This window comes from Seriola aureovittata, chromosome 22 (genome assembly GCF_021018895.1).
Source record: "Seriola aureovittata isolate HTS-2021-v1 ecotype China chromosome 22, ASM2101889v1, whole genome shotgun sequence".
NCBI classification, from domain to species: Eukaryota; Metazoa; Chordata; class Actinopteri; order Carangiformes; family Carangidae; genus Seriola; species Seriola aureovittata.
This window is the reverse complement of record NC_079385.1, coordinates 1,117,035-1,132,949: the sequence shown is the minus strand read 5'-3', so window position 1 is coordinate 1,132,949 and position 15,915 is coordinate 1,117,035. Positions and strand designations below refer to the sequence as shown.

Genomic DNA, 15,915 nt, shown 5'->3' with positions numbered 1-15,915 from the left:
GGGTTGATGATTTTGGTTTCCATTGACCGTTGTTACGTCACTTTGTTTTCAACAAATTATACAGTGTACATCAGTAAAGATTTTTAACTTGAATAATTCGTTCATCAAGATCCGATGTGTGATTTAAGTGTTCCCTTAATTTTTTTGAGCAGTCTATAATACAAGACATACGATGAGAGAAATAATCATCAACACCATGACTGAGTGTTTTCACCTTGAACTTTAGTGAACCAATGACAGTCTCAAAAAAACAGATTCAGACAGCCAAGGTTTCATACATCACAAACCTAAGGAACCAATCCTGTCAACTTGTGGGGGCAGGGGGCGGGGCTAAATAAACCTGAAACCTTGTTAGTAAAGAGAGCCAGATTTAGCATTAGCATAACTGCTAACACTGTGTCAGCCACTGCTAGTTACAAGCTACCAAATGCAAATAAAAGATGCTTATTACACTAACTGTTCTGAAAGATGCTAACTATGCTAATTGCTCTGAGTCTGGGTCTGACTGAGGCTCAAACATGTGGCTGAGCCTCTCTGATGTTTCCTCCTCTAACCATCTTAATACTCTCTGCTCTTTCACCTGTCAACCTGGAGCAAGCAGGTGCTGGGCGGGACTCAAGGCCTGATCCAGCTTTCTCAATCAGGAAGTAAGAGTAGATGAATTTCACACCCAGTTTTTATGTGTGAAAACCATGTCACTGACACTCAACCCCCGCACAGTTAAAATTGTTGCTCCACTGTCCCTCTGCCTTTCCCCTTGACAGTCTGTCCCAACATATTTTAGTTTTCAGAACAGTAAGTCGAGACTGAAAACATTGAAAGTGACTTCAGTCCCCAGAGTCTCCACCTTCACTGAGAGTGGTTCAAAGATGGAACTGTCAGCTTCACTTCACCAGACACAGCACAGGCAAAGACCAGTGACACAATATTAATGAGTATCAAAGTTGGAAATTTGTCCCATACATTGTATCACTTAGTTGTAGTAGTGCTATGCTATTTCTTCTACTCCTCTGCTATTAGCTGATCCCTGTATCTATATGTCTGGGGGGTGAATGTGACATTGTCACAGAGTTCTCACAGATTCTCCTGGAGGCAAATAACTCACAAACTACACAGAATGGAACCAAAGCCAGCTGATAGTGTAATACAGTGACTGTTCATTACTTACTACTGTCACTGTGCATTAAATTAAAAGCAAGATAAACAGTAGGGCATGAATGTGCATGACAGGGTTAGGCGATAAAAACTGCTTAGTGTGGACGTAGTCTGAGGCTCACTGTTTGCACTTGTGTCGTCCATATCGCCAGCTTTGCTTTGAATGAAGGTGGACTAATATTAGTTGGATGTCCCATCCAGGGGTATGACTGAACATGAGGTAGTATTTTTTAAGGGAACAGATCATGGACACACATCTAGGGGAAAATATAGTCAGAGACAGAGTTTCTCCACCTCTCTGCCCCTGTAGGAGACGAGCAGCAGGTCTGATTCAGTTCACTCCAATGGAAGAAGTGAATGTGATCACAGATCACTGATTCTTTCACCTCAAAGTGACTGAAATACATACTCGATCAATTTTTCACAAGCCACAGAATTTCAGATTGTTCTGACATTAAAATTGTATTTTTCAGAAAACTTCGAGACCTGTCTCTGTCTCAGCAACAAACTCTCATGAGATCTCACCACACAGATCTCTCTGTCGTTTCTGATCTAGTTTACTGCTGACATCGCTTTCCAACCATATAAACAGTTTAGAGGGACTTATATGTGAATTCATAAATTAAAACTGAAATAAAACTTGTATTTGTTTGTGTAATAATACTATTATTGTTATTATTATTGAAGTGTTTTTGGAGGGAAAACAGAAAGTATTAGACTGATATGATCTTGTACTGGGTTTATCAGATATAAGCCAGCAGATAAAACCGGGCAGCAAAATCAGCTTTACATTCAAACTGTATCTAGAGTTGTATTGGATTGTTTTTATGTTTTGACATGAACAAGCAGTTATGACCACGCCCACTTAGGAGACAGGAAGAGCAGACCATTTCTTATCATTGGCGCTGCTTCTAATGCATCATCTTAGTTAAAGAAGATCTTTGGTATAGTAACCGACATGAGCAGGATGAAGTCAGTGAGAGGTTCTAAATGTCAGTTTGGATACTTTCTGTGAATTTCCCAGCTCTAATATATGACTCTACAACATGTCCATCTGTTCGTATGTGCAGGATTTAAAAACAAGCGTACCTGCTGGGAAGCATTTATCCATCTCACAGTATTAAAAATGAGCCTCAGATTGAAGATGGCATCAGGAAAATCTACATTTACTATTGAACTTACATATTATGTACAGCATTCAGCCTAATAATTAGGGTCTGCTATTCTGTCTGTACAAATACACTGATGACAAAGCACATGAAATTCTATGAGTCATTTCAGCAGCATGCTTCAATAAACAAGTGCTCTGTAATAATTTTGCTGCTATGAAGCTGTGCAGAAAGAAACAATCATTTAGAGCAGAATTCTGCCAATTTTACAAAGACTGATCAACACAGACAATAAAGAAGTTCATTCATTACTCCGACATGCAGCGGCTTGTCTGCCTTTTGGCCTTACCCAGCGTGTAAACCCTGTAGGATAATTGGAAATCAGAGGGAAAATTGATGTTTAATGCACTTGATGAAATTGATCCCTCTTCAGTAGTTGTAAATATTAGGATGTGAAAGAAGCTGAAACCAAAATCTTTCACCTAGCGCAATCTCTTGAGAATATCTCTGCCATGTGATGCTCACCCTTAAATCAGCTCTGCTGGCTGCAGACCAGATTGACTTGGAAAGTCTCCAGCTCCTCTGTGGCTGGGATTACATCCTAATGTTCCATGTCTACATTAAAGATTTAGGGAAGCCTTGAAAAGCCTTTGAGCAAAGCAAGCGTCCGACGCACAAAAACATACCAACTAAATTCTTAAAATTCCTGACTTGAAGACAGATCAGGATTCACCTGAGAAAGTAAAAGCAGTAATTCATAATTCAACTCGTTCCTTTGTAATTATCTCGACTGCTGCCAAAACAAAAACGTACAGAAGTCAGATTCCTTCAGATTCTTCGCCCCAAACCACAACACTGTAGATACACACACCTGCATCTCCTGTGAAGTGTTGAGAAGGATACACATCCAGTGATTCATCTGTTATATAAACTTCTTCATATTCCCACTGACAAGAAAATAATAATTCTGAGTAAGTATAACAGAAATCAACAGCACATGAAGTTAGGTGAAGCTTGTGCAGGTGCAATAATGAGCCTCTTGCTAAAGTTCACGGTGCAGTCACAGATTATGACTCTCTGCGACCTAAGTGAACTCATATGTAGGAATATGGTTAAGTAAATAGTAGTAAGTTCAACAGTTCACAAAATGTCACAGCAAGATAAAGCAGGGGGAATATTGAAAATAAAGCATACATTTAAACTGACAGTGTTTTTTTCAAAGTGGTTAAAACATGTTTTTCTGCTGACGCTGTCCACAGCAGCTGATCACTCAGCTTCTGTACAGGTGCTCCTGCTGCTTCTCTACATCAAATCTACTCCAGGTAATATAAGAACCTCACACAATGCCACGACAAATAACCAAAACTATCCCTTTAAGGTCAACATGTGCTCACCTGCAGCATAGCAGCAGCCAGGTACACAGACATGAAGATGGGTGTCAGTGTGGTGTGGCCACTCTTCATCAGGTGGATGGTGTAGAGGAAGATTATGTGACCAGGAATCACCAAAAGGAGGAGCACCTGAGCAGACCTGTGATTGGCTCCTGAGAAAATACAACATGGAGTGAGGAAATAATGTTAATGGTGAATGTGAGGAAACCATGTCTGTCTTTCTAAAACACAAACAAACTTCCTGGTAGGACGGAGACAGAGACATGCAGCAGCTCACCGGGTAAAAAGTTGAAAACCTGCTGTTTACAACTAACAGTTTGAAGCTTAACAAACCTGCAGACACAGTCAAAGTCACTGAGATCACATGTTTGATGTGAACATTGACTTTATGAAATGCTAATCGTGTGCTTATGCACTCACCTGTACCACAGAATGTGCGGCAGGGGTAGTAGCAGCCTTTGGCCTCGTCAGGAACCTCCCCAGGAGCACAGTGGAAATGCAGGTGAGTGGAGATCCTGCTGGACTGGATAGCCACCAGGTTCCCTCCGATACCTGGACGACATAGAGATGTGAAAGATTATTTTGTCAATTAATTTGTAAGTGATTTGGTTTATAAAACATCAGAAAACAGTGGAAAATGTTGAAAAGTGTTTTCCACAGCTTTCTACATTCAGGAACTTTGTCTGTAACCGTACTGGAAAATTAGCTCCACCAACTAATTATCTCAACATCTCACACATTAATTCATTTTCTTTTGCAGATTTTCTGGGAATTCATTAAACACTCAATTTTGTATGGAAACCTGGTTAAAATGGCTGCTGTGAAAAATGTCTGTTTAATTTTTTTTTCCACCATCAGAACAAACTAAGTGGTGCTGCAGAGCTGCAGCCCCTGACCGGAAGGGTGGCAAGGGTTGCTTGACAGCTCCACTGTAGATATTGCAGTGTAGGTTTTGAGTTTCAGCTCAGCATCAGATTCTACCCACTGAAATCACCACAACACATTCACTACTAGTCAAAAGTTTTAGAAAATTTTACAGTTTTAATTGAAAGTCCAGTGATTAATGGTACAAAGGTCACTGGTAAACAGCTCATGGTAAAAAAAAATAAAAAAAATGTTGAGTTCACCAAAGACCAAAACTCTTCAGGCCTTTTTCAGGGATGAAGAAGTTGGTGAACTTTCATCTTCAAATAAAAGTTAATGTAAACAGGTTGATGAATGCCACACACTCTGTCTGTACAAAGACAGTGATGGAACAAACTGTGCTGCTAACAATAGAAGAACAGAACCAGGCAGAGGCTTCACATGATGAAGACCATCAGTCTCCAGACCTGAACCCCCATGGAGCTGGTTTGGGATGAACTGGTAAGAAGGTGAAAGCGAAGCAACAAGCGCACTACATAAGTGAAAACTCAACTTTCTGAACAATGATTGATTCCCACTGTCCAAACCTCCTCCTGAACATTGAGCAGGTCTGATCAACAGATACTGGAAGCCATACCACTCCAGGGGTCTGGAGCCAATCCCAGATGTCACTGGGTGAGGGCGGAGTACATCCTGGACAGGTCGCCAGTCCACCACAGGGCATATGTCAGACAATCAACCATTCACACCTATGGGCACTTTAGAGTCGCCAATTAACCTGCATACGTTTGGTATGTGGGAGGAGGCCTATCCCAGGCCTTGGGTTCGGACCCAGAACCTTTTTGCTGTGAGGTGACAGTGCTATCCACTGCAACACTGTACCGCCCCAAAGAAAGTTCAACAGTTATTAAATCCAAGGTTCACTGACTGTTTCCAACAGAGCTCTGAATATCTAATGACTGTGTTCAATAAAGACGCAAAAGATAATAATTGTTTGTGTGATATTATCTTAGTGACTTGTGATTAATCACTGCAGAAAGCAGGTCATTCCACAGAGTTCACATACTTTTTCTTGCCACTGTTTGCACTGTGCACCAAAATACTGAACAGATTCCTAAAGTGGAATTCAAAGTCAGGACTTTACCATGCTGTTGGAGCACTACTTGTGCTGGTCGTTGCATCGCCATGAAAATAAAGCCCAGAGAGCAATGATCAACGTGTGTGTGTGTGTGTGTGTGTGTGTGTGTGTTACTCAACAAGCTGTTTTTTTCAACTTTCTTAATCTTGTCTTTGCTATAAACAATCTCAACTATCGGAAACAAAACACAACAAGTCCAAAATGACCCCATGCGGTGTCTCAGTAGTCGCTGTATCTCTGGCGTGTACTTCTATCAGCTCCAGTAAAGTGTAGCTACAGCAGCTTTGCGCAAGGGCTGAGCAATTACCTCAACACACAGCTATAAAAGTAGCTGCAAGATAATTACTGGGATGAAAACAAAGAGAAAGCTAAAATCTGCCACACTATATTCTGTCTTTTCATCTTTTAGTTTTTTTTCCCTCCCTAGTTACTGGGTAGTTTTGCCTTTTCTTGCCTCTAAAAGCAACGGCTTTAACATTGCTTTGTATTAATCACCAATGTGAACCACTGCTGAGTTCAGGAAATGAGGGGAAGGTTAACTGATGATATCTTAATCTTTTTTCACACTGTCACAAACATTTACCACATTTTTACTAGACAGTGAAACGATCATTGTCCTTGTTTAAAGCAGCTCTGTAGCTCAATTTTCCTCATGTAAAATCTTAATTAACATCGAGCAGATGAACAGTCAGGGTGAATGTGGCTACTTTACATTCACATGCTGCAGCGATCACACCTTCCCTTTAGCAAGTAACGCACAGACTAACTTCCTGTGCCTCTCATCCTCCTAGCCACAGTCTGGTGACTAAGCCCTGCAGCAGGACTCGCATACTTGCAGATATAAACAACACAGGAGCAGACAGATGGGCACAGAGCTGCTCAGAGGAGGAGGAGGAGCCTTTTTTGTTCAGACTGGACCTAAGCAGAGCTGGAAAACAGCTTTCTTTATTCAGAATCATAAAAAATGCATCACCTAAATTCTTGCTGTGCAGCGATTAAACACATCTTCTATAGTGACTGTGCTGTAAACCGGGCTGTGTGTCTCAGATCCCCCCCCCCCCAGCTCTAAACAAGCTTGTTATTGTGATGACTATATTAAATTAGACACTGCCAACGCCTCAGGGTGACGTCCACTTATATCAATCTATTGTAGCTCTTTGTCCGCCTGCTGACATTTTATTGGAGCATTACAAGCGCTCCTGTAAACGCTCCTGGGCCTGGAAACAGACACAATGTTACAATGAGCACTCACACTCACTCTGCCTCGCCTCGCACGCCTGTCCTCACACTACATGCGGCTGATCAGGTGTGGGTCTTGGTCTTGGTTTTGGTCTCTTTACAGACGTGACAGTGTGATGGCCAATCTTCAGGAAGATGCACATGGTTACTGCACCCAACTGTTGTTCGCCAAGAAATATTCCCTTAACACCCCAATTGTCTGTCTGTTACACCTCTCTTGATTTATCTATTGTCAGACATTTATTTCTCTTCTTGTGCGATTCGTTCAGGGTGTCCTGCCTGGCTCACTGGGACTTTTCATTCAGTATTTGGGGAAACTGACTTGCCTTCATGGTGCCATCTATAAATGTCATCTCCCCTACAGCCTTTGTACTCACATACCCCCATATCAGCTCACTCCCACCTCCATGTTTCACAGTCGGCACAGTGACGGCTCTGTTCTCAGTGTCCCAGTAAGTTATGGCTGTGTCGCGGTGAGCCAGCATGGACCCTGAAGCTTACACAGCTAAATGGATTTATTATCTACATGTGTGTGTTTCCTATTGTGACAAGTCAAAATGTCCACTTGTAGACTTGTCTGAATTCACTGGACGTGATGAGAAGAAAATGTGAACCTTATATTTTTGCTCCTATTTTTATGTCAAAACAGCAAGGGGGTAAGGAGGTAAGGGATGAGGGGGCAGAGGTAGAGTGAAGGAGGTTTGGGGGCGATCCAGCTTATTCAGGTCACTGGGTATGACAGACGGAATGAAGACGAGGAGGATCTGCAGCGTGGCTATATGGGGAACTGCAGGGGGTCTCCCCCCCTCTCCTGCTCTGCCCGAGGGGGGGGGGGGGGGGGCGGGGTTGCTCATCTCATCCTGCTCCGCTGCAGGTTCAATTTCATTTTGTGTATCTGCACAGGTCGAACATAAAGAAACATAAAACATCACCCAACACATAAGATGACCCATTTGTGTGAAATTTTGTCATAACTGCTGTGTGAAGTCTTGAGTAATGGCTAAAAAGTGTTTTGTGAGGTCACAGTGACCTTTGACCTTTAACCAACAAAATCTAATCAGTTCGTTCTTGAGTCCAGGTGAATGTTTGTGCCAAATTTGAAGAAGTTCTGTCAATGTGTCAATCTGAGATATCATGTCCATGAGAATGGAACGGATGTACAGCTGTTGCTGGTGTGGAGGAAAAAAAAAAACCCACCAGGTCCATTTGTGAGGTGACATGATAGACTGAAGCTAATGAAAGAGGAAATTGACTGACAGACACTTCTTCAATATCAGAACGCCTTTAAGACTTTCAATATTAATATAGTTTAAGCGACCATAGATACCTTCCATTACACTAATGTATTAAAATGAAACAGTGGAGTTCAGAGCGATAAAAAAAAAGGTTTTCTCTCTCTCTTTTTTCATTTAACCTGTCACTCTTTCTTTAAAAAGCTCTGCACATCTCCCTGCCCACAGAGTGTCCTCTCACTGTCTCTTTCCTGTCTGCCCTTTGTGGAGCTGTAGTTTTTATCAGGACATGACCCGTTTTAATCAGCTGAAATACACAAGAAGACTCTTCTCTTCCCGTGTTTTTCAGCGACTTGTTTTTTTTTTCTGACACTGCACACAAAATAAAACATCCTCGCCCGCACAAACCAACACACGCTTGGTTCCCCAGCTGTTCTGTGTCCAGGATATGTCTCGACGGAAAAACCAATTAGAGTCAGAATCGTACTCCATCTCGTTAAATGTCTCTCATTAATGCCATTTAATTAAAATCTTATCTGTTGTTGTGGAGGTGCCAGAGCCCTGGCAACCATGGCTGAGCCTGTTAGAGGGAGATGGAAGCAGGAGGGGATGGAAGAAGACCAGTTTTATGAAGTGGAGACAGACGGAGCACGGCCCTCTGCCCAAACCAGTCTCATTAGCTAACATATTTATGCTGATGAGCATTCACAGTCTTTTTAGTGACCCTCATTTATCCAGGGGCTGTTGACTGAGCACACTAGTTTCTTCATTGACACCTGGAAGCTGCACAGCACAAGACAAATAGACTCTATTGTGCCTCATCCATCTTGTGAATAAACACTTTATTTCTATCACATCTCCAAGGGTCAAAAACTGCAGTAAATACAAAACTGAGCAGGATGAAGAAAACACACAACAGTTTCAACTACACAGCTTGTTCCTGTCCGATATGTAAAATAAAAAATAGAGTGTATCACTTCTGCTCATGAAAGCAGGTGCTCATTAAACCATCGTTTATCTAACCACATGTTTTACTTCTCACCACAAAGATTTAGGAACAGATTTAAGTCAACAAGATACAACAACTTTACATTTCAACGTTTACTTTTACCATTTAATCAATGACGGTAGTGGAGGGATTATAAATTATAAGTACTCTATTAATAATTAAATGTTGTTTTCGCATTTCAAGGAAAATAAGCGCTGTGACAACTACACAACAGAGAGCTTTTTAAAAATGTGCTTAATTTTAGAAATATCTCATAATTACTGCTGGCGGTTGCAATGACCTTGACATTTGACCACCAAAATCTAATCAGTTCATCCTTGAGTCCAAATGAATGTTTGTGCCAAATTTCAAGAGATTCCCTCCAGGCGTTTCTGAGATATCAAGTTCACGAAAACATAAAGCCCTCTGCGCTGAGGCATAAAAAAATGTAGCTCGAGTTTCCACTTTTCTTCTTCTTTGTTGACTCCATTTCACCTTGAAACAGCCGTAACCGATTTTATAATAAACAATCTCAACACATCTTCACAAGTGAACAGCTTTAAACCCTCCCGTTCTCTTTCTTTCCCTTTTCTATCACACTTCCTCATTTCATTCTCTCTCCTCTGTATGTGTCTCACTCACTGACTCGACTAGCAGTGATTGGCTGGGCAGTGCCACATGACCAGTGCTGTAAAGGCTAGAAAAGGTGCATCAGTTAAAATAGAAATGTTCCATCAAAATGTAATAATTCTCAATAATTTACAATAATTTTATTTGTCCAGGTCCAGATAGGACAGCGTCTGAGTGCAGAACCTGGTCTGCCTATTAAATCCCTAGTCATTCATTACAGTGAATATTTATTGAATAATTTATTGAAGAAGCTCCAACAAGGTGTTACTGAGATATCAGGAGAATGGTACAGATGGACAACCCAAAAAGCAGGCATAAAATGGTCATAACAGTGACATTTTGTAAAATGATGTGGAGGCACAGAGGAAAAGACATGAGGCAAAGACACTGTGTGAGTGAAAGTGAAAGGTGCATAAGTTTGACACGGTCAGCAGCAGCAGCAGCAGCAGCAGCAGCAGCAGCAGCTGTGACACAGACAAATCATTTGTATTTTGTATCAGTCACACAGACAGATTCAGGTTGACTTCATTTCCCAAGGAAAACATGAACTGTGAACAGGGAGGGAGTTTGATAATAACATTTTATCAAATGTCAGTCCAGTTCACAAACATGAGAATGAAGATGTTTCCATTTCTGTTAGAGCAGAAAGAAAACATTTCGTCTGTCTGTCTGTCTTTCTGTCCGTTCACAGTAATTTACTCGGATAGAAAAAGGTCCTACTTTATTACAAGAGCACAGGTTTTAGCTGGGGACAATGAATGTACACAGGTAACAGGGATTTGTAAATGAAGGTCATGGTATGTCAGATGATGTGGTGGTCTACTCTGCTCATCAGGCACTGATCATTTGCACCAACACAGAGGTTGGACTCCTGCAGGAGGTGAGAGGGACACTGAACACTTTCACAGACCTTTACCACTGACTCTTGTGTCCTAAACTTTCACAGAGGAGAAATATAGGATGTGGGATTAAAGGAATCTAAGTGGGTTTCTTTAGCAATGTATATGTCTTTACTAAATCCCTCAGGATTTATGAAGCTATTATTTTAAAACCTTTGGTCTAGTCTTTGACCAGATTCTCCTTCTGTGTTCGTGCCTCAGGGGGAAAACAACTGCAAATCAAATCATCGCCTTTCAGAGTGAAGGAAGGGAGACGCTAAATGTGTGACTCACCGTTGATAACTGGGGTGTAGACGACGATGCCAGCCAGATTTGGGTCAGACACTGTTTTGTCCAGGATGAGCCCTCCAATGCTGCAGAACACAACACAATCAGACCATTAACTGGTGTTTCAGTGTCTGTGTGAGAGACGACAGAGGGAGACAAAAAGGGGCATCGACAGAGAAGCAGAGCATTGTCTCCATCTAAATGATGTCCACAGTGGATTGATGTGCTGCTCTATAAATGACACTGACTGGGAGAGAAAAGAGGAGGAATGAAGGATGTTTCAGCTATTTTCAGCTCATGTGTCCAGAGCTGATATTTCTGTTTCTCCACTATTTACTCTCTATTAAAGCCTGAGGAATGTGGTGTCACCTGCACTGTGAAGTGAGAGCTAGAGGGAGCGACACAGTCATTCCCTTCCCACTGGCTGCATCTGTAAGGCTCAAGGGGACCCGAGGGTGTATGTGCTCGGGTGCTGCAATTTGTTTAGGGGGATGAGTCATCAAGCAAACCAGACACTGGGAGACACAGAGTAGCTGTTCTCTCCCCTTTGAAGACTAAACACACACACACACACACACACACACACACACACACACACACACACACACACACACACAAACACAGGACACACACCTGCTGATGACCATGGCAGTGATGACTGGCTCCCATCCCGAGTAGAGCAGGGTGCGGCTGGCTGGGTGCTTGGAGGAGATGACGATCCACAGAGGAGTCAGACACATGAAGAAGGCACAGACCAGTGATGACACATACGGGTAGGAATCTGAGGAAGAGGAAGAGAGCCGTTCGTTTTTCCTCTGGGTGGGGGGTTTGGAGTTTAATGCAGCAAGGGAAACCACATGGGTGCAGTTTGAAATTTGTCAATACTGGTGCCAATAAAATGTAATGGTGTCCAAATTATACACTGTCAATACTTGGACATTTCTTTATACTGAGTCACTTTTTCAAAACGTTTCACTAACATGCAGCTTGGCACAACAGTTAATGTCATGTCCAAGACTAATGCAACAAAAGAGTGATCCACATCTAAGGATCAAATCTGCTACAAGATACTAGGTGTATTTCCATCAACCTGCTTAATTTGAAACTGTGAACTTAAAAACGAGTAATGGAAACGTGAATATTTGAAAACTCTCAAATGTCGCAAAAAAAAGTATGCACTTCTGTTGTCATATTTAATTGAAATGATATCATGAGAAGGGAAAACCTAGCTTCATTCACACAACATCACTCAGTGGAAACACAGAACATTCACGATTGTGTTTTGTTGACTTTTCTAAAATAATGTATATCCAGTAAATATATATATATATATATATATATATATATATATATATATATATATATACACACACACTATGCGAAACTGTGATGGAAACCCGGCTAATGATCATGTAAGTAAGACAAACCGTTACAACTAAGTACACATTACTTTTACAACATGAATCAATGTCGTGTCCATTTAAAAGTGTTCACCTATTACCTGCGCTGTGCTACATTATAGTCGCTGTTACAGTAGTGAATCAGAAATGCTGCAACGTACTTCAACAGGCTTCATGTTACTACAGTAAGCCCAGCAATGTAACACAAAATAAATGTTTGTGTATGCTCTAAACATACATGAATAGGATGGACACAGGTCATCAATATCAGTCATTTTGTCTTCTGCTGAACAGTTGTTGAAAGAGTCAATGTTTAAAATGGAGAGTTAATCCTGAGAGGTTTGGTGGTGGTTGAGATTGAGTGAGAAAACACTTCATCAGTTGTGGTCATTTAATGCATTTTGTTTTGAAGGAATGAAAATGAGTTTAGCCTATTTCGATATCTATTGTGCAGACTGTGAGTTTTAATGAAGTGACTAAATGTGAGAACAAGTGACGGAGGAATGTAAATATGTTTTTCTATAATATCCTTTTCTTTTCAGCTCAGTGCTCAGTACAACCTCCCCCATGAAACTGACAGACAAACCTAATACTCTGGGCTTGAGTACCACACTGTGCAGTTGGATATTGGCCTTCCTCACAGTGGACCCCAGACAGTTCAGGCTAGCAGTCACACCTCCTCCAGTCTTGCACAGGCTGCAAACAGCCTGACTGGAATTAATTGGTTGATTTCGATGCTGTGAACTGATTGACCTGGCAGCCTAACGATGTTCTTTAATTTAATAGTTTAATCATACTATTATTATTATTATTATCACCAAATAAGATGATTATCTCTCCCTTTTTAAACCGTAACACAGTCACACGTTTACTCAGAGATATTTTATTTTATCAGTTAAAAAATCGATACCGATAATCAGAAAATGCTGAATATTACCACTGATAATCACCAGGCCAATAATCAGTCGATCCCTACAGTATATACAGTATGTGCTGCCATACCAGCAAACTTCAGAGCAGTTTCTCTCCTCATGCTGTGAGACCACTGAATTCATCCTCCACACTCCACCAGAATACTCTTTTTATGACTGACTGATTTTTATTTATTCATTCAACTTTTGATCTTTGTGAGTATGTGAGAAGGACTCCATCTGTAACCTCATTATAAACTATTGTATTATGCTGCAGAACAATAATTAAATTGAATTTTTAATCTCCATTTCAAGTGTTTAACGTTGACCCAGCAGCAGCCACACAAGAACTTTGTCTTCATGAAATAGCCTCTGACATGTCACATGAGCAGAGCTTGACTTAGATTAGGAGACAGCTGATCACATGACACTATCACAGACATGTCTAAAAATCTGTCCAAGCATTTTAATACTAAGAGTTCTCAATATTCAGTCTTCTGGACACGGCCAAATGAACCTGGCACCTGCTACACAGGCCTGGGTCATAAAAAGCTGAGGGCCCCTCCTGATCTCCCATTCTTCCCACATGTATCCATCACATGTAGAGCACAGAGCAGATTTTAAACACAACTTTAACTGAAATAAATATAACATAATATAAAACTATATTTCTTACATATTACTTTGGCCACTCTACATGAAAAGCTGCCAGATAAAATCACTTCTGTGTAAAATATTCTTGGATAAATTTGCTATTACTTCACAATCAGATTAAGACAATGTTGACACAATGTCCTCCAGTCTGGGCGATACTGACCCATTTCAATCAGTAAACATTAGACATAAATTCTTTCATGAAACATGATGTCATCCATTTCAAAAGTGTCATTCTCGACCTATTAACTCAGTGAGCTCCCTCACCTCTTTTGTACAAGTTGCTCTCAGCAGCTTTGGACACTCTGCAAAACACTCTTACTCACAATATTAACTGTTCACTTTATCTGCATGTTCACTATAAGCAAGCATTCGGTGAGCTTACTGTAGAATGCAGACTGGAAACGGGGGGAAACAAAGAAACAACATGGTGTCAAGACTCCAGGGAGTCACTGCGCCCAGACAAGAAACAGTCCCACATATAACCCCTGTGCAGCCATGCATAACACCTACATCGACATTTTTACACTTTCTGTTTTGTATGGATTAATGTTAATGTTACGTATAATTGAGGGCGTGGCCACTTTGAGTGACAGGTGGGTGAGTGTATGTTTGACACAACCCGACATGCACCGAAAGTATCATCTCCACACATGCTCCACCTCTTTGACCATTTTTGGATTAGCTGGGAGTTAGGGGCGGAGTCAGGCTCTGCCAAGAAGGCAGCATGGCTTATACCTGATACATAAAATACAATAATATAATTATATATTTATACATTTTGGTTATTGCTCAAGCCTAAAAGCAAGCCAGCAGCTGCTGGGTAACCCTTATACTGGACAGATAGTTACAGTGGTAACAATCTTCTCATCAAGAAAGTGAATAATAATAATAATTCCCTAAAATGTCAAACTATTTTCTTTAAGACTATAAAAACAACAAACTGAACTAACCTAAATGAAACTGCAGTTTGACTTGGTTAATAATGGTAAATGTGAGTGCAGCCTGCTTTTCTCTGACTATAATAATAAATATATAAATATTAAGTCTTTTCGCCATGTGACGGGAATTTAAAAGTTGCAGGCACAAGCTGGTTGAATTCTCTAAATGGAAAAGGTTGTTTCCCGCCTCCTCCATTTCCTGAGTATGAGATATGCCAGCAGAACAAATGGAAAGGAGATCGTCTGTGCCAGAAATACTTGCTCCATCATCATTTACAGTAGATGCTTCATAATATGTCATTTGGCATATTGTGTGTCCCTCAGCTTTCCTTAACATTACCATATTAGGGTTAAAGAAAAGGATATTGCTTTGAATCCAGCCAGGTCTCCAATGCAGCATCACGAGGAAACACAATCCTGCACAGGGAAGGTTTCTCTACTTTCTCTCTACCACCACGTCTCTTTGTTCAAAGTATAATATAGCACAACACAACTATTTTAAAAGAGTAATTAGGGGAAAGCACCTGCTTAGGGCCACCACCAGATGTTTCCAGCAGGATCCTGTTCCAAGCACTAAATAACTGTCATTAGGAAACAGTCCCAGATTTATTATCTCGATGGTCTCATGGCTGGAGAACAGAAACAGCCCGTAGTTCAGTTCAGGCTATAATGGGCTGTAGCAGGAGTTTAGGCATAAAATAAGAAGTGGAGGCAGACATACTGAGGCACACATGTGGGAGAAGAGCTTTGTCCCATGGCGGTGGCCCACCTCCCTCTGGAGCAAAGTTCCAGACATGAACAGAGAATCTGACACCGGCTGGGTATGAATGATTACATGAAGCTGCGACTAACTTCTTTCCAGTTTTCTTGTTGAATAAACAATTGATATTCCAATCCATCTCTGGCTGAAATTCTGTGCCAGGACAAAGAGCGCTGCAGCTGCCAACTTTCTCCTTTGGCTGAGAAATGGCAAGACGCTTCTAATGCATAGGAACGAAATGATGGTCCCAGTGGTGATGAGAAGTACTTCATGTTTTATGATGACAGAAGTGCACACAAAACGCAGCATGAGTTGGCATATGTAGAAACTACCAGTG

The 15,915-nt window shown here is 41.1% G+C and overlaps 1 protein-coding gene across 2 annotated transcripts in view; it reads right to left on the bottom strand.

Moving 5' to 3' along the window:
* The window catches only part of slc41a2b (solute carrier family 41 member 2b), a 43,087-nt gene that overhangs the window by 13,166 nt on the left and 14,006 nt on the right, over nt 1–15,915 (bottom strand). For both annotated transcript variants that reach the window (XM_056368233.1, XM_056368234.1), the window contains exons 7-10: nt 11,546–11,693; nt 10,919–10,998; nt 4,076–4,207; nt 3,659–3,807 (exon numbers count right to left, since the gene is read on the bottom strand). In XM_056368233.1, coding sequence (XP_056224208.1) covers nt 3,659–3,807; nt 4,076–4,207; nt 10,919–10,998; nt 11,546–11,693 — 509 coding nt within the window. The remainder of the gene's footprint in view (nt 1–3,658; nt 3,808–4,075; nt 4,208–10,918; nt 10,999–11,545; nt 11,694–15,915) is intronic.